This window comes from Bombus affinis, chromosome 17 (genome assembly GCF_024516045.1).
Source record: "Bombus affinis isolate iyBomAffi1 chromosome 17, iyBomAffi1.2, whole genome shotgun sequence".
Taxonomy (NCBI): domain Eukaryota; kingdom Metazoa; phylum Arthropoda; class Insecta; order Hymenoptera; family Apidae; genus Bombus; species Bombus affinis.
Genome location: NC_066360.1, coordinates 6798245 through 6816629, shown reverse-complemented (window position 1 = coordinate 6816629; position 18385 = coordinate 6798245). Strand labels below are relative to the sequence as shown.

Here is an 18385-nt window from a genome sequence, read left to right as displayed (position 1 = left end):
ACAAAGCGCCAGGAATCGACCTCAAGATGATTTTTTGCGCATTTAACGCATGCCGGGGTTCTATTGCAATAGTTGTTTTTGTGGCCGTATTGCTGGCACCGTATGCATTGTGGGATATCTTTTTTATGTCTAGGTGGCTCCGCTTTTACTATTGTGTTTAGTAATTTTTCTATATCGTATATGTCTTTGTTGTTGTTTCTAGGTTCTATTCATTATTAGTAGTGAATATTACTATTTTTCTCTATATAATTATTTTATCTTTTAGCATTACATAAACACATATCGTAGAATTTTTATGTAGAAATGATGTTTAAACACACACTTAAAGATGATGTATGAGCGTATGCAGATGCTATTGTACTAGAAGCATCAAGATGTTGTCATGTATAACAAATCAGAAATCGTGTGCATGTAAATACATACATCCTTATCAAACAATGTCGTAAATGAATTTATTTAGAAATGAAACGAGTAGGAAGACAAAATGAAAGAAATGATGAATCTCTTCTTCATAAAATTCTATTTATATTGTTCTTGGTTCGAAGCGAAAAAAGTAACATTCAAATAGTCAGTACACTAAATATAATATTATCCATAGCAAAATTATTATACCGAATATTTTGGTGATCTGATGTATCCAGTACAACCTAAAATAACCGAAAATATATGTATTTATATTAGTTCCTATTTTCTTATACTTCAAGATACTTCTATACGCACCTTAATAATCGTTGTCGGGCTGTTGACTTAAACTTTTGTTTTAAAATAAATTTCCTAATTCCCATCACGTAAATTGTAACATACTTCTCCCAATCGATATCCCGGATATCTAGTTTGACCATATCGCTGTCGCTCAACATTTTCACCTTCCTCGCCAAGTCGGAACAGTTATCCCTTTGAAAAGTCCATTCGTTCATGGTGAAATGTGTCACTGATGTGAACAGCTTGTTGCCAACTTTTAGAAGTTTCATCAGTCTGAAATATCATTTTTAATTATTATTGTAGATGAACGCAAAGATTGTCCCAGAAAGATTGTCCTCTTTGTTCGAGGTTCGATAGAATACTCACATTGGTTTACTACCTCGGAGTCTTAAAAAGATATCTATGATGTACGCAGGCAAAACATACGGAATTACACTCAGAGCGTTAAAAATATATTTATTAGTTGTCATTATACAACCCGGGTACCATAGCGTATCGTTCAGTGGCATTTCTCTGCCATGTTCCAACACGAGCTGTTGCATCTGACCCCACCTTGTCAATTGGAAAATTTACATTATTACAATTATTGCAATTATACTTAAAGCACAGTTTACTGTCATGTGAGTATCTCGGGAAATATTATGGAATTGAAATAAATATTATTTTGTATCACTACTTTTCGAAATTGAAATATTGGGAGCAAAAGTAGGCTTTTGTTTTCTACATTTGTTTGCACATTGTCTAAATTAGTTAAATAAACTGAATTTTTTGGAATACTGTAACAATCGAATTACATTAGTTGAAAAAAATTCATAATAAATATTACGTAAGAGGGCATGCGTTACTCGTGCAGTTGTAAACTTTAACTTCACGTTCACGATGTAGCGTGACATGCCATGCAGCACAAATTATCGTATCGACTACCAAATCGACAGGTACTACATCCAATCTTGCATCTTTCCTACCCCGTATTATTGTTACACTTCCTCTCATGATTAGGACCATGACACCTGGTAACATTAAATTGGTTTAGAAGTTATTTGTGGTATTCAATTATCAGAAATGTAGCACTAAATAGATTGGAAAGAATTCTCATATTTGTGAACAATAACAAACTTGGACTATAATAGTGATGATCTAGTGGAATTCCTCTCATATTAGCTTCCCACAAACCAACAGATTAACTCCACTTTTCCGAAATGTGACGAGTATTGAACAATTATCATTGAAAAAGATTTATAAAAATACTTGTTAATGCAGAAATATTCTCTATCCAACCAGGACATGGTTCTTCCAAAGAGGCACCAATTATGCTTGGCCGTACTATCGCAAATGGCTGATCTTTGCACTTGCTTGCTACAATCTGCTCTGCTAAATTCTTACTGAATGTGTATGTGTTTGGATAAGTTTTTAAAATTCTTTTTTCTATTTGGTTGATCGACGTTTTGTCGAATTTGTTACACATATCTATTACTTCCGAAGGTTTCAAGCTCGTGCTGCAAAGTTAATAATATGTGAACATATTCTTCACGCTATAATTACAAATATAATATTCATAAACCATGAAACAACGTTTGCGTATAACTTATCCTTACGTATAAACTTTTTCCCCGATCTCATGTAGATTCGCGTTACTAAAGGCTGTGCTGACGTGAACGAAGCTAATTGGATGCCTTAGTTCGTTCCAAAGCTCGATGACACGAGCAGTACCATTCGTATTCACATTAACAGCCACGTGCAACGGTTCGTCGAATCTCACAGTGGCCGCGGCGTGAAGCACTATGTTTACTTTTTCTAACAGCAGATTTCTATCTTCTCGCGAAAGACCTAAATCCGGCAGACTCACGTCACCTTTCATGGGATAAACTCTGCTCAAAGCTGAGGGGTGTTTTGCTTTGACGCCATCGTAAATCTGAAGACAAAAAAATACCAACTCGATTCCAGAAAAGAAAGTTAATCAATTTAGCTCCCGACAGGCTTTATTATTGAAATAAACATGAATAACATTTACGAACGGGATCATCTATGATCTTCTTAAATCGTTGTTCTATCGTTTCGTTAGTTTTTGGGCGAATTAGTACAAAAATAGCAGCGACGCGTGGACACACGCGTATCAGTTTTTCCAGTAGACCGATTCCCACGAATCCGGTTCCTCCAGTCACAAGGATCCCATTACCAGCGTAGAATTCCTCGAGAGTATTCACCTTATTCAATTCTTTATTGATCCCATTTTTACTCATTTTTTTATGGATTGTATTCATGTTTCTGGATCGTCACACTGTCAGCCCTAATATTTGCCACTGAATTATCAAATAGGAAGTAGACAAATTTTTAAAATAATGTACAAAATTTATTATGGTTAATATCTCAAGCTTATGCAATCTTTTTGTAGTTTCCTTTGGCTTCTTTATTTTTTGTTTTATTTGTATACGTGTGAATATTTTAGTATGCAGTGATCGGTAATTTGTGCGGAAAATATGTGTGGTGATTGAGAGATAGTATTCGACCTCATTTAGTAGCACATCAAGAATATTTAATGCGTTTTCTTGTGTCATCCGTGAACGGGATGATTGCGGTGCATATGTTAAATATGTGTAAACATTGTTTATATGTGCTCCTATTCATTCATAATTTATGGATTCAAAAGGACTCATACTTCCGATATGCCTTTATAGGTTTCAATGAGTGAACAATGAGATTTAATCCATAATCGATGATTTTTTTTAGAGAACGTTGCACAGAATGGTTTACGTCTCCGAACGTCATAGTCTTCTTCTTTACGACTTGGACGAGATAAACTGCTGCCCATCGATCGTTCGTGTAAGAAACAAAACGCACTCTTTTTGTGCTCCATTTTCATCTTACTTTAGTTCCAGGAATGTGCAATAATTTTATATTATCCTTTTTGCGGATATTATAGTGCATTAATCTCTACGTTATTTAGTTTTGTAACTTGTTTTCTGTTTGATCTTTACAATATCAAGCCTTTTATTGTATAAGTTGTGTTATAGAGATTCAATACGTTAAATATCGTACACGTATATGTATATAGTATATAAGTGTAGAAAATTATTATAATTAACTAGCAGCAATTTGGTAAAAACATTGAACATAAAGTCATTTAAGCTCTTGAATTTCTATGAAAGGATGTTTATATTCAATGGGATGTTCAAATATTCAAAAGGATGTTCTTCTTCAAAGAGATATTTTGACAGCATCGAAATAATTAACAAATATATTCCTAAAAAAGGTGATAAATAAAATAAGGGAAATGTATTTTATCACGATGTAGGATATTTTACTTCAACTTACTAATGTAATTGCGTAAATATATAATCATTCCATTACCATTTCATGGTTTCTTTTATATGTAATCTAAAAACAAGAGATTTTACCATTTAAGATGTAAAATGACTAAAATATCTCGTACGGTTGTTGTAGTCACCGCGTAGCGTATTTTCTTCTTTCATAAACCCGAAAAGTCGAAGACAGTCCTAACAATAATTTATGAGAAACCGATCCAAAACTTAATATTTGCCAAAAAATAACCAGTGTCTTGTGTAACTGAGACACGAAGGCGAGTGTTCCGATTACATCTACTGACTGGTTGTAAATTATTAAATTATCATTATAATAAACCATTTTGCTGTGTAAAATGTAAAATACAAAATAAATATTTGAGAACTCAAAAACTTCATTTAAACTTTTGTAGTGATTAATGACCCGATGATAGTCTTTGATGTGCATATGATATTGGTGATAATGAATGACAGTTAGTGAAAGACACAACTGAATACAGAATAACAACGAATCGCCTATTACCTGATAGTATTTTCACTGTGTATTGTTTACCAAAGATCGAACAAAAATGCAACTTCACGATAGTACATACAGATACGCCCGTCACAATACTCTAACGATATTCTATGCGTCGCTCCTCTAAATACTCATACTTATAATAACATCGCCCTACTACAACAACTAGATAATGCTATGCATGAATCATATGATTAATATATTTATCTCAAAAATCAAACAAGAAGTGGTTATGGCACTTGCCTTGAAGCCTTGAGTGGTTTTTGATCGTAAAAGGTCGACAAGAATTGATCTTTTGCCACTGACTGCCTTTACAGCTTGCATTTTAATGACATTTGCATTACATACAACTTCTTATTGGTCAGGATGAAGGGAAAAATATTTGCATTACAAATTCTATTTCTGATAATTACGGATGATTTAATCTGGTGGAATTGAAAAACAATAACGCAGAGCTAGTGTAAAAACTATTCATATAGTACATAACCTTAATAAAATTATAACATCGTTTATTACAAAATTTTTCGCAAATGGAAAATATATACATATTCTTACAAATCCTCAGAATAATTAAAAAAAAAAAGTATTCTATGTCTGTTTCCATTATGAAAATATTAATAAATATCTGGCTAATGGTAGAAATATATGTGTAATACATATTTGTCGAGTTAGCGCTTCAGAGTTAGAGTGAAATATACATAAATATAAAAAAAATAATCTGCATCAAAGCCTAAAAAAAAAAAGGCTTAAAGACAAGTTCATCCTGATGCAAGGTAACTATCCAAAGCCCAGTGATACACGATATACAATGCTATGCAATACAATAATGCTAATCTAAGAGCGTTAATCTTGTATCGTGTTTAGAAACGCTTATAAACAGCTCCACAATATAAATATTATTGAAAATATATGGGAAAATCATTTAAAGAAGGCTTTCTTAAAAAAATGGAAAAATATTTCAAATAAAACACTCGTCAATTTGATAAAGCCATTTGATTTGATTCAACGCCACGAGAGTTTCAGACCATAATAAAATTAGAAGCAAACTTCACTAACAAAAAAAGGCCGCGAACAGTCAGATACCGATTTTGTTAAAACATTTCAGGTTTGAAGAACAGCGCAAAATATTAAACATGTATTCTCTTGTAGACACGCTAACTCAAGTTTATAAAGTGAATCTACCCCCTAAGTTCAATCCTTAAAAGTCAATCATGAAAACAATTATGTTGAGGTTATTAGATGTATGAACAGAGGAACGCGTGGATAAATTATAAAGTACGAAATATATTTTAATACAAAAGTGTAAGTACAAGTAGAAATATAATTTGAGCTGGTCCTGATCCGCTAGCAGTTGTTACCCTATAACTGAAAGCTCCGAAGCCATCGCCGCCTGTCTACTGTTTATGGTCTGCCTTTGTCCCAATCTATTGTTTATACGCTGTCGATGGCTTCAGTGTTCGAGAAAACTACAAAGATCAGATGTAGAGTTTTCTTAGAAGTGGTGACCACTTCAACAAATTAAAAATAGACAAATACTTGTTAAACAAATTTTAACATATAGGGAAAAAATACTACGGTAAATAAGCAATTGTTTGAAGAGATTACGTTAGTCATGTATATTCATATATTATATATATATCTATTACGCTAATATTACCATCGCCAATGATCAACGCTCAGAGCACTTTACTAGATCAGTCGACAATAGCCTTCAATGCTTTTTTTTGAGAGTGTTTATTCAAACTAATAAGCATTTGATTTTTATACATTCATATTGTTGCTGATTTGATTACAAATCATAGCATTATATATACAAGGTGTTCGACTACAAATGTGAAAAAATTTAATTGGTGATTCTTGAAGTAAGAATAAAATGAAAATCAGGAATAAAAATATTACGTTTCCGATTTTATCCTTGAGTGTTTGGCAATTAAGGATCCGTTGAAATATTCCTGTGCGCGTACTAACCTCCTTACACAAAGGAAAATAGATCAGCCTAAGCAGCGGGATGCACAGTGTATTCAAATCGAACGATACATAGGTGCTAGCTTATCTCCACAAGGCGCAGAGAACAAGATCATGACATTCGAAGTCATAAAGTATCCTGCGCGACGTGTTGTACAAAAAATCATAAATTAAACATTATACTTGCCCCCTTATTAAGATCCATAACAGCATATCGAAAACCGCCTCATGGAATTGTAAAGTAGAGAGCATTACTGTTTACTTTAATTCTTTGTTTTCATAAGTAATTAATAAATAATGGTATTTAATAATATAAATGAAATAATAAAATAAGTAATATATAATTAATAATATAAAAATAATAAATAATATAATGTAAATAAATAAAATTTCATAATAGTAGTATTAGTAAATAATAAATAATATGAATGTTTAGACAAATTTGATACACGCACCGCGATCGTCCCATCCGCGGGTATCCACAGAAAAATCACATATGCATCAAGTATTCTTGAGATACTGATATACATATTACAATATCGCATACATACACATGAAATAAAAAATAAAAGAACCAAAGGAAACTACGGAAAAGATTGTTTAAGCTTATACTCGAAGGATGACTGAAGGTATTGTTTTATGAAGTAATATGTTTTTTTTTTTTTTTTTTTTTTTTATTTAAATTCACTATTTGTCCAATTTGGACATTTGGTGGAATTTTTTAGCGGTTACATTAGCATGTTGGTGGCTACCCCCAGCGGGGTACCATCCTCGTGTTTGTTAGGTTATGTCCTTTATAAGGTCTGCTGGGTGCTTCCATTTTAGTCTTCTGTCCATATTTGTGATTTTGTATGTTTCCGCAGCTAGCCGGTTTATGTGTGTTGCTATTCTTGATTTGTATTTCTCGGAGTATCTGCTGATTTCTTCCTTGACCGTTGGCATTCCCAGGTCCCTTCGTATATCTTCGTTTCTGACGTACCAAGGTCCGTTTACTATTGTTCTGAGGATTTTAGCCTGTATTACCTCTATTTTGTTTATATGGCTCATTGCTGCCGTCCCCCATAGTGGTATTCCGTACGTCCAGATTGGTTTTCTGATCGTTTTATATATTTTTACTTTATTTTCTGTGCTTAGTTTGGATTTTCGGCTTGTTAGCCAATACATTTGTCTCCTTGTTTTCTGTATTTTTTCTACTATTGATTTGATGTGTAGTTTCCAGGTAAGTTTTTGATCTAAGTGGAGTCCTAGGTATTTGACATGCTTTGTTTGCATTATATGCGTACCGTTCAATAGGATGTTTGGTGGTATCTTTTTCCGTAGCGTGAATGTAATATGGTTGCATTTATTGGGGTTTGCTTTTAATTGTTTTTCTTATAGCCAATTTTCTATTTTTACGATATGTTCTTGTGGTATTTTGACTGCCGTTTCTGGGTTAGTATGCCTGACTAGTATAGCTGTGTCGTCCGCGAATGTCAATACTGTGCTGTTGGTAGTTGTTGGTATGTTCGCCGTGTATAATGTGTATAGTATTGGGCCTAGGACGCTTCCTTGTGGTACCCCGGCCTTGATGTCTTTAACTTGAGAATGTGTGTCCTTGATTTTTATTACGAAGGTTCTGCTGCTTAGGTAGGATTTTATTAAGTGGTGTATTTGCTCCGGGAATTGTTTCCTAATTGTTTGTAGTAGACTTCCATGGTTAATTTTATCGAATGCTTTCTCTATGTCTATAAAGAGGGCTGTGCAGTATTCCTTGTTTTCTAGTGCTACTATTATTTCGTTTATAAGCCTGTGCATTTGCTCTATCGTGGAGTGTTTGTTTCTGAAACCAAATTGGTGATCCGGTATTAGTTTTTTTGTCTCTATTATTGGTTTTATGCGGTCGTATATTATCTTTTCCAGTATTTTGGAAAATACTGGGAGCAATGATATTGGTCTGTAAGATGCAGTTTGGTGCGGGTCTTTGCCTGGTTTATGTAACATTTTGATTTGTGCTAATTTCCATGGTTTGGGGAAGTATTGAATTCTTAGAATTGCATTGAATATTATTGTAATTAGTCTTATTGCTTTTGGCGGAAGGTTTTTTCAAGATTTTACCATTGATTAGGTCGATCCCTGGCGCTTTGTTGTTTTTTGTTTTATCAATTATGTTTCTAATTTCTTGTGCCGATGTTTTAGGTATGGTGTATTCCTCGTCGGCTGTGGTAGTAGTGGTTTGTGGATCCTCCTCCGTATGACTTTTGAGGTTGCTGTTGTTGATAATGTGTGGTGTGAATGTGTTGCAGAGGTGGTTGGAGAATTCTTCGGCTTGTTCTTCGTTACTTCTTGCCCATGTGTTATCTGCTTTTCTGATTGCCGGGACGGGTATTATTGGCTTCCTTATTTTTTTCGTGGCTTTCCACAGTGAGTAGTTGGTGTTCTCGTGTGTGGAGAGTGTCCCTATGAACTTTGCGAATTCGTTATCGTTGTGCTCCTTTATTTTGTTTTTTATTTCCTTTGCAAGTTTGTTTAAGTGTTTTTTGTTTTCTCGGGTTCTGTATTTTTGCCATTTTGCTTTTGCTTTTCTTTTTTCTTTGATTTTGTCGAGTATTTCTTGCGGGATTGTTATTGTTTGTCTGCTGGTTGGTTCGGGAGTAGTGGTTGTCCTTGCTGCTTCCTGAATAGTTGCTGTCAATGTTGCTACTGCCTGTTCTATGTGTTCAAGAGTTTTTAACGGGATGTTGCAGTTTATTTTGCTTTCTATTATTTCTTTGAAAGTTTGCCATTTGGTGGTTTTATTGCATAGTGTTTCTGGTTTGCTATAGTGAATTGGTTTGTTTCTGTATTCAATTATTATGGGTGTATGATCGGAGCTGAGCTCAAGGTTGGGTGTTATTTTTAGTTTATTTGTGTTTAGTCCCCTTGTAACTGCAAAGTCCAGAAGATCTGGTTTTTTGTTCAGGTCAGTCGGCCAATGTGTCGGTGTTCCTGTGGATAATATATTGAGGTTATTATTTCTAATGTATTTTTCCAGTGTTATACCTCGAGGTGTAATGTTTCTTGACCCCCAAAGCGTGTGCTTTGAGTTGTAGTCTCCCGCTGCGATGTACTTGTCCCCTAGGTCCTGGAAGTATTCTTCCCACATTTGTGTTGTTATTTTGTGTCGCGGAGGCACATATACTGCTGACAACTGGAAGTAGTTGCTGCTAGTTTGAACTGTAACAGTGGTTGCTTGTAAATATTCTTTGTTAACTTGGCTGTGTAGATAATGTTTGATATCGTTTCTGACTATCACTGCTGTCCCTCCATGAGCTTTTCCTGAGGGATGTTTGGTATCATATATGGTGGAGTATGGTATTTTCAAATAGCTTTTTGTAGTGAAGTGTGTTTCTGAGACAAGTAGTATGTCTATATTGTTATTGTATATGAATGTTTTAATTTCGAGGGCCCGTTGTTGCAGACCATTTGAGTTCCAGGCTGCTATTTTTAGAGTGTCCGTTTTTATTTTTTGCTTAGCACGTTTGTAATTAGTTGTAGCATGACTGTGATTTGTTGAGTTTGCTGTTTTAGTACTGCATTTTGTTCGCTTATCATTCTGGTTAGCATTTCGGTGTTCTTTATGGATTGTTTGAGTAGTTCTTTGATTTCTGCAGTGTCATTGTTACTATTGCTGTGGTATTGGTTGTGTGTATGTGTTGATTGGCTGGTTATTTGAGCATAGCTTAGACCACCAATGGTGTTGGTGCTGATAGGTTTGGTGTTTGTTGCTTGCTCTGTACTTGGAATTATTTCATGATTTGTGCTGTCCTGTTGGGCTTGTGTGTTAGTGATTGTTCTGCTTCGTAGGGGCGGGAACAGTTTACGTTGTAATTGTTTTCTTACTTCACATCCTTTATAGCTGGCTGGGTGGTTTCCGTTACAGTTGTAGCATTTAACCTCCTCAATTTTTCCCGTGGATGGGCAGTGTGTCGTGAGATGATTTTTTGCGCATTTAACGCATGCCGGGGTTCTATTACAATAATTTTTGGTGTGTCCGTATTGTTGGCATCTTATGCATTGTGCGATTTCTTTTTTATACCTGGGTGGCTCCACTTTTACTATTGTGTTTAGTAATTTTTCTATATCGTATATTTCCTTATTGTTGTTTTTAGGTTCTAGTTCAACTAGGAATAGCGGTAGTGGTTGTTTGGTATCGTATTTGTTTATGTTATTTATTGATCTTACTTGGTGTCCAATTTTTGCCAGTTCTTCACTTATTTTTCCAGTATTTGTTTTTGGGTGTAGTCCCCTGATTACTGCTTTGTAGCTTTTGTCTGTTTTGAGCTGAAAAGTGTGATATGCTGCATTTTTTTCCTTTAGTGATCTTGTTATTTTTCTGAATGTTTCTGGGGTGTTGGTTTGTACTTTAACCTGGTCTATTTTTATCTGTCTGATGATGTAGTTGTCTTTCCCTGCGATGTTGTTTAGCAGTTCGATGAGGGGGTCAATTATTTTTGCGTCTACGTATATTGGTGGTGGTTTGGGTGTACGGTTTGTCGGACTTTCCGTTGGGTCCGTTGCTGCCTCTTCTGGCAGTGCGCTGAATGGATTGTGCAGTTTGATATCTTGTAGCCATTGTTTTTTTTCATATGTATCAATTTTCCTCGCGCTTGCAAGCGGGGTTACCTTCCGTTTTTTGCTGGAGGTTGCCACCGTCCAGCTTTCTTCCTGGTGTATTGGTATGTTTTGCTCTCCGTCGGATTGTGTTGTTTCCATAATATCATCATTTTTCTCTACATATGTAGAGTCTGTAGCTTTAGAAGTAATATGTAATTCGAGGCCTTTTAGTTTTGAATTCTTTGAACACTGCAACTCTTTTTTATTCTTGTATTCTTTGTTATTTTTTAAATCTTTCTTATTTAGTTCCAACGCGAGTGATTTTGGTGTGTAGTGTGTCTAGTGTATACAGTGTGGTGCATGTATCGTGCTTACTGAGTACTTCGTTTATAAGAAAACAGAAATTATATTAAACATTTACTGTAACATAATACGATTACTATTTTCGTTACGATTTTTCTGTAAACAACATATTTAATGTTGAATGAATAATTTTTCTTAAAACACATCACGTAGGATGCTTTACGTCCCTATCTGGCCGAAATACAAAAGGGTTGCCGAAAAATCGACCTTAGCCTTGAAATTCAAGATCAAAAGGTCAAATTTTTCTGCTTGCGTCGTACTCTCCTGAGCATAGGGACCAACTTTGCGAAAACAACTATCAACCACACGTGTCTATTCTCTTGGAAAATGATGTTAGAGTTTCCTGTACAAGTCAGCACAAAGTGGGAGTGATTTTCTGATCATGAATCTAAACGAGAAATTATAAATGGTGTTTTGTATTGAAATGTGAAGAAAATTGAATCAATACACCAGAGAAAAAATATTTCTCGCTGCTAAAGATAATAAACGACAAAAAGCATGGTCTTACGACACTAAGAAAGATATTTCTTTTGCTATGGAGATAAATCATTCATGTATAATGGATGATACAAATCATACCATAAATTGTCGTTGAGGTTTTCGATGTATAAAGAGAGAGATGCGTGAATAAATTGTAAGGTAGAAAAATATATATTTAATAGAGAAGTGTAGTTACAAGTATGAATACAATTTGAGCTGGTCCAGATCTGCACGCTAACAGTGTTACCCCATAACTGAACACTGAAGCCAATGTCACAGAGACCAGGCCACGTACCGAGGGCAAGATGGTATCCAAATGTCTACGCATCCTTACTGCATACCCTTAATAGTCTTCCAAGGACCATTCATAAACCAATAACACTTACAGGGCCAATAAACCAAAAGTTTATGTTTATGGTGGGTCTTTGTTCCAGTCTTTTGTCTATACGCTTTCGATGGCTTCAGTGCTTAAGAAAACTAAAAAGACCAGCTGTAGAGTTTTCTTAATAGCGATGACCACTTCAACAATTGTAATAGGTCAACTAGTGAAATATAATATAACCATAACCTATTAAACAATTAAAACATGTCCAGTTTATTTCATATTTCTTTAAGAAAATTAAAATATAGGAAAATACATCAAGTTTAATATTAGTTTTTTGACGAAACAAATAATGTGAGGATCTTCTTATACAGCTGCTTTCGTACTTCAGATACAGTGATATAAAAATGAATATAGAAAGCAAGGAAAGGTCTCGTTCTGTAAAATAATACAGATATATAAGGCAAAAGTACGAGTGTGCCCAAAATTACTTGTCAACCATATAAATCTGAGCAATTTCGCTAAAACAAAGGCCTAATTAGCTACACAAGTATGCTATGGCTTTTATTCATACGGATGAATTCTAGTACTATCAGCAGTTAATATTTATCTTATAATATTTATTTGCATATCTATTTAATATGTCTAAGGCACCTGGATTCGAAACATGTAAACAATCATATTATATAGAATTACATGATACTGAAGCATCCAATATATTTTGTGTTCAAAAGAATTATATGTTCGATGCCCTGAATACGGAAAATTCATTTCAAGGAGTTTTATTCGGCTGTCTGTAGACATCTCTAAACAAGAAACTCTCTAACAGAAGTTTGCGAACCGTTTTTAGCCCTAACAGGTCGAGAGAAATAGTCATTGGTAGAATGTGCGTAGTGTTTTGCTGGCATGCAGCTGTGACAGCGACCATACCCAAATCCACGTCATTCCACACTACCTGGCAATGAACCGTTAGACTTTGACCTTACCTTTCTATATGGCCCAACACGAAATTTTCCCCATTACACAGGGATTCCTATCCCCATTACATAGGGAGTGCCTAGGGAGGCACTCAGGATCCACTCCTTGCCCCTCAACCCCCACAAACTCGACATATAAATACTGCGAGCATTCGACCACGAGACTAGTCTTGGGACAATCTTGGCCGCGATTTGAACAACTACTTCATTGTAATATTGTACTTAATCACTGCTGTGAATAAAAGCATATAAAAAATAAAAGGACAGTGAAGTTAGGATATTGCTCAGCTCTTCTTTTTTTATCACGAATTTTATGTGACATTTTGGCGATACTGCCAGGATTGTGAAAAGTGCTCGTTGGCAAAACACGACATTTTACCTACGTGAAAAAGGATTCAACTTACGCAACGGGTCATCCTCAACGACAAACTCATAATCTACAAATCTGAAGCCTATTATTTGATAACAGACATACTACGGAAGTTCCATTTATACGGATAAATTATAAAGGTAAAGATTAATTCTTTTGTTCAATATAGAACTAGACGTTCTAGCTTTGATAGCAAAGAATCAGACGAAGTAGCAATTTCCGAAAAAATGTTTAAACCATCGAAAAGTAAAGACAGCGAGATTAGTCTAAAGCAAGTACTAGACGCGATACAGAAACAGAATGAAATTCACGCGAGAACTACCACCGAAATTCAACATCAAATCCAAATACTAACCAAACAAGTAAGCGAAGAGAATCAACGCCTCGCTAAAAAAATCGAACTAGTAAGACAATCAGTTGCCGAAGTGAAACTAGGCATTGGAAGTCAGGAAACAATTATGACCAAAGATTTTGAATCTCTAACTAACAGCACAAAAGAAACCGCGAAATCGAGAAATAGGGTTCGTGTACCAGTAACGAGCGCACCCGAAACAATATTTGACCCTGAAAGCGACAACGATGACGAATATCAAGACTACAATCAACCAGGACAGTCAAACATAAATAAAATTTTGCGAAGCACTTTAAAGACGAAATTAATTCAAGACAAGTCTGAAATAATTAATAAACAAAAAGCACCGGAAAATGTAGAAAATAAACTGACCAAAGAAGAACAAAGAGGTATTAAACGAAAATCAATTTCAGATAATGAAAGCGAAACAACTAATGCGCGTCAACGAAGGAAAGTTCTTTTAACGGACACAGCTAGTGATAGCGATAGGTGTAAATCTGTAGAAAATGATAATGCAATAACGAGTGTAATAGCAATTGATGAAGCGAATTTAAGCCAACGTACTAGGAGTGAAATATCTCGTTTACGTATAAATATGCTATTTAATAGTCCCTTATCATGTAGTCGGCGATCGAAAAGTTGTGATGATAAAAAACAACCAGAAGAAAACAAAGGTGCTAATATTGCAAAGAGAGAAGAGAAACATAGAGGCAGACCTAGGATAAGTTTGAGGGATAAAGTTGAAGTTAAAAAAGGCGAAGATACAAGAAAGATCTTACAAAATAAAAAGAGTGGATTAGAAGAACAAAGAACAGTCGAAGAAAATACAAAAGAAGAAACTGCAGAGACAGAAGTTAATTCAAAAAGTATATCAAATAATAAGTGCGATTTACTTAATACCGAAAGAGCTATTGAAATTAATGATACTATTCAAAATATTAAATTTACTGAAGGTAGAAGCCAGACTCAAAATGATATGGAAGATGTGGTAGAAGAGTCACAAGCATTATGTAAATTAGATAAAAGTAAATTATTAAGAATAAGAATTGAACTTAACAAAATTGAAAATACAAAAACTATTTTACAGAATAAAAAGAATTCATTAGAAGGAGAAAAAGAAGCAGGGGAAAAGAAACATGAAGAAAATGTACAGATAGAAATTACTTCAAAAAGTATATCAGATGACAAATGTGATTTAATTTATATAAAAAAAAAGAATAAAAAAAAATCTATTGAAAATAATGTTGAAGTAGTTAATAATAAGAAATCATATAGCGAAACACAAAGCTTAAATCAAGATCTTAAGTCCATAGAAGAAAAAAATCAAACTCAAGATGATGCAGAAGATACAGTAAAAGATTCTCAAGAAACATTAGAATTATTAAAAAAAAAATGTATTGAAAAACAATGTTTTATTAAAATTAATAAAGTGGACGATATTTCTCCCTTGATGAAATACTATGATGTTATTAGCTGAGGATGAGGAAGTAACTAAAATTGTTTCAAATGATTGTGATAACGACAATATCGAAGTTCCTAGAAATAATGTTAAGGAATTTGAAGAAACCAATGAAATCAATATGAGTGAACCAAAGATTTCAACTCCTATTATTGAAAATAATTTATGAAGTGCAAAAAGTAATTGATGGATCAGTGTTTAAATCCTTGCTTGAGTTATCATCACTTAAAAGTAATATCAAACGCCAGACAAAATTAAAAACCTGCTGAGCACAAGGACGTGCAGTTCATATATTAGGGTTAGTAACAAAACAAGCAAGAATGGAAGTTGAAGACTATGTAATAGATTTATATGAAGAACATACAGTTAAAAGAGTAAAATCCAAAGATACGGATAATGATATGTTGCTTGAAAAAAAGAACAAGCACCTATGTTGAAAGAAGTTGATAAAATAACAGCAACATGTGGCAGCAGACAAAAAAAAATAAACCAAATTTCTGAAGAAGAAACGATGCTCAGAGTAGAGTCTACCGAAGTGATAGAATCTTCTGTGAACGAAATAGCATCTGAGAACAGCAGAGAATCTAGAAGGAAATCTTTCAGGACGAAATCCATCCGAAAGTAATCCTGTTCTCAGTATTAGCATTATTGTTCCAACTGAAAATCCTGAACTGCTTTTGGAAGAACCATCTGAAAAGCGTGAAACTATGCAAAATGAAGTTCTAATGTAGCAGGTAACGCTATTGGATAGCATAGAACAATTGAAAGAAGAAAGAGAAAATTCTAATTTCAAGAATACGGAGACTCAAGCAGCAGATAAAGAAGAGGCCACTCAAAATTCCGAACACCATTAAAGGACAAACAACCCCAGTCAACATTTATACCGAGATTCTAACTTCAAGCCATAAAGGATCAAGACGAAGAAAAAAGAAGAAAAGTACACTTTGAACCAATCATCGTTCGATTCCATAAATCAATCTTGAAGAAACGTTAACTTTGGAAGACCAAAAACAATCTAAAGAGGGGGGTATGTGACAGCGACCATACCCAAATCCACATCATTCCACGCTGCTTGGCAATGAACCGTTATACTTTGACCTTACCTTTGTACACCAAATTTTCTCCATTACGTAGGACACTTAGGATCCTCTCCTTGCCCCTTAACCCCCACAAACTCAACATATAAATACTGCGAGCATTCGACCACGAGAGTAGTCTCGGGTTCAGTCTTGGCAGCGATTTGAACAATTATTTTAATACTCTGTAACTTCGCTATTTCATTGTAATATCGTACTTAATCACTTTTGTGAATAAAAGCGTGTAAAAATATAAAAGTTAAGCTATTGCTCAGCTCTTCCTTTTTTATCACGAATTTTACGTGACACGGCCATTGTCTGTTTCGCTCTCGTTCTTACGAGGCAAGCGGAGACGAATAAAGTACCAATGTCTCTGTTTAAGTATTCTGTGGCAGTTTCGATATCTGCCTTTGTTTTTAGTGAGATTGAGGCAGAGGTTGAGCGGTTAAAGATTTCTCTAAAGAGCTGCCAGTTGGTGAGTTGGTTGTGAATAAGGCCATTAGGTGGGTTCTCGATTATTGCTGAACCGATTGTTGCTATTACGGGGGAGTGGTTGAAAGAGAGTTCAGTCGAGGAGTTGATTTGGACGTATCTGGGCGAGATATTTTTGGTTATGAAGAAGTCGAGTAAATCGGGGATTTTTGTTGAGGTTATTCAGTATATAAAGAGAGAAAAACGCGTGGATGAAGTGTAAGATACAAAGTATATATTTGACTTAATAATGAAATACAGGAATACAATTTGAGCTGGTCCAGATCCGCACGCTAGCAGTGTTACTTTATGACTGAAAACCCCGAAGCCAACGTCGCCTGTCTACAGTTTATGGTCTGCCTCCCTGCTATTCTTTTGTCTATGTGCTGTCGATGGCATCAGCGCTTGAGAAAGCTAAAAAGACCAGATGTGGAGTTTTCCTAGAAGTGGTGACCACTTCAACACCCTCCCTAAAACTCTACATCCCAACAAACAATTATATCTGTATATTTTCTAACTCTCGTCGTAAATATCTGAACCTTGATTTTGTCAATGTCTTCACAAATACATTTGCCAGCTGCCTTTCTCTTTTCCATTCAAATTAATTTATTACTAAAAAAAACTACGAGAAGACTAAACAGATCATGTAGAGTTTTTTTTTTTTTTTTTTTTTTTTTTTTTTTAATATTAGAAGTGATAGTCACTTCGACACCCTCCCTAAAAACTCTACATCTCTATAAGCAATTACCTCTTAACATCCTTTTTATTTTTCAAACCTAGCTTTTGTCTTAAATATTCAAATCTTGGTTTTGGCAACGCCTTTGTACATATATCTGCCAGTTGCTCTTCGCTTGTTACATATGTTACATCAATTTCGCCTCTATTGTATAAATCTCGCAAAAAGTGGTATCTTACATCAATATGCTTACTTCTTTGATGGAATTCAGGATTCTTAATTAATTTCACGGCACTAGTAATATCTACACATAGCGTATACTTAAATATCTCTATTTTGCATTCGAGATATATTTTCTTTAGCCACATAATTTCTTTCTTTTCGGATCTCATCGCTTCGTTAAAATCCACTCGTAATTTTTTCGCTACGTACGTTACTAGGTTACCATAAAAATCGGTTCGCTTGATCTTATCTCTATCTCTCAATTGTCTCACATTCTCGCTAGTTATAAAAGGTTGCTTTTCAGTTTCACTCTCTGCACTTTCATGCGTACATACTCTATCGCTCTGTGCACGTGTCACGTAAAAATAAAGAGAAATTTTATAAGGAAGAAGAAGACTTTATTTTCACTTGGTTTATACAAGTATAAGACACTTCCGAACTCTAGCCGTGACCGTACGAGAGTGAGTCTTACAATCTTTTTACTTTCGGTCATCTGTTCTCTCATTATCCCCACTACCCTGTAGGCGTACGTGACCGTTGCTACGCTTCTGGAACATTTGGT

General features: G+C 34.8%; 1 protein-coding gene across 4 annotated transcripts in view; it reads right to left on the bottom strand.

The window, feature by feature from the left end:
• Positions 1-505: 505 nt before the first annotated feature.
• Positions 506-18385, bottom strand: part of LOC126926271 (putative fatty acyl-CoA reductase CG5065) — an 89395-nt gene continuing 71515 nt past the window's right edge. The window contains exons 1-8 of one of the 4 annotated variants that reach the window (XM_050742534.1): positions 4525-4690; positions 2718-2989; positions 2298-2614; positions 1951-2198; positions 1529-1712; positions 1069-1254; positions 721-975; positions 506-647 (exon numbers count right to left, since the gene is read on the bottom strand). In XM_050742534.1, coding sequence (XP_050598491.1) covers positions 569-647; positions 721-975; positions 1069-1254; positions 1529-1712; positions 1951-2198; positions 2298-2614; positions 2718-2963 — 1515 coding nt within the window. In that variant the 5' untranslated portion in view covers positions 2964-2989; positions 4525-4690 and the 3' untranslated portion in view covers positions 506-568. Of the gene's footprint in view, positions 648-720; positions 976-1068; positions 1255-1528; positions 1713-1950; positions 2199-2297; positions 2615-2717; positions 2990-4524; positions 4691-18385 lie in introns of those variants that run through there. The other 3 variants (XM_050742535.1, XM_050742537.1, XM_050742536.1) reach the window with 3 other exon arrangements.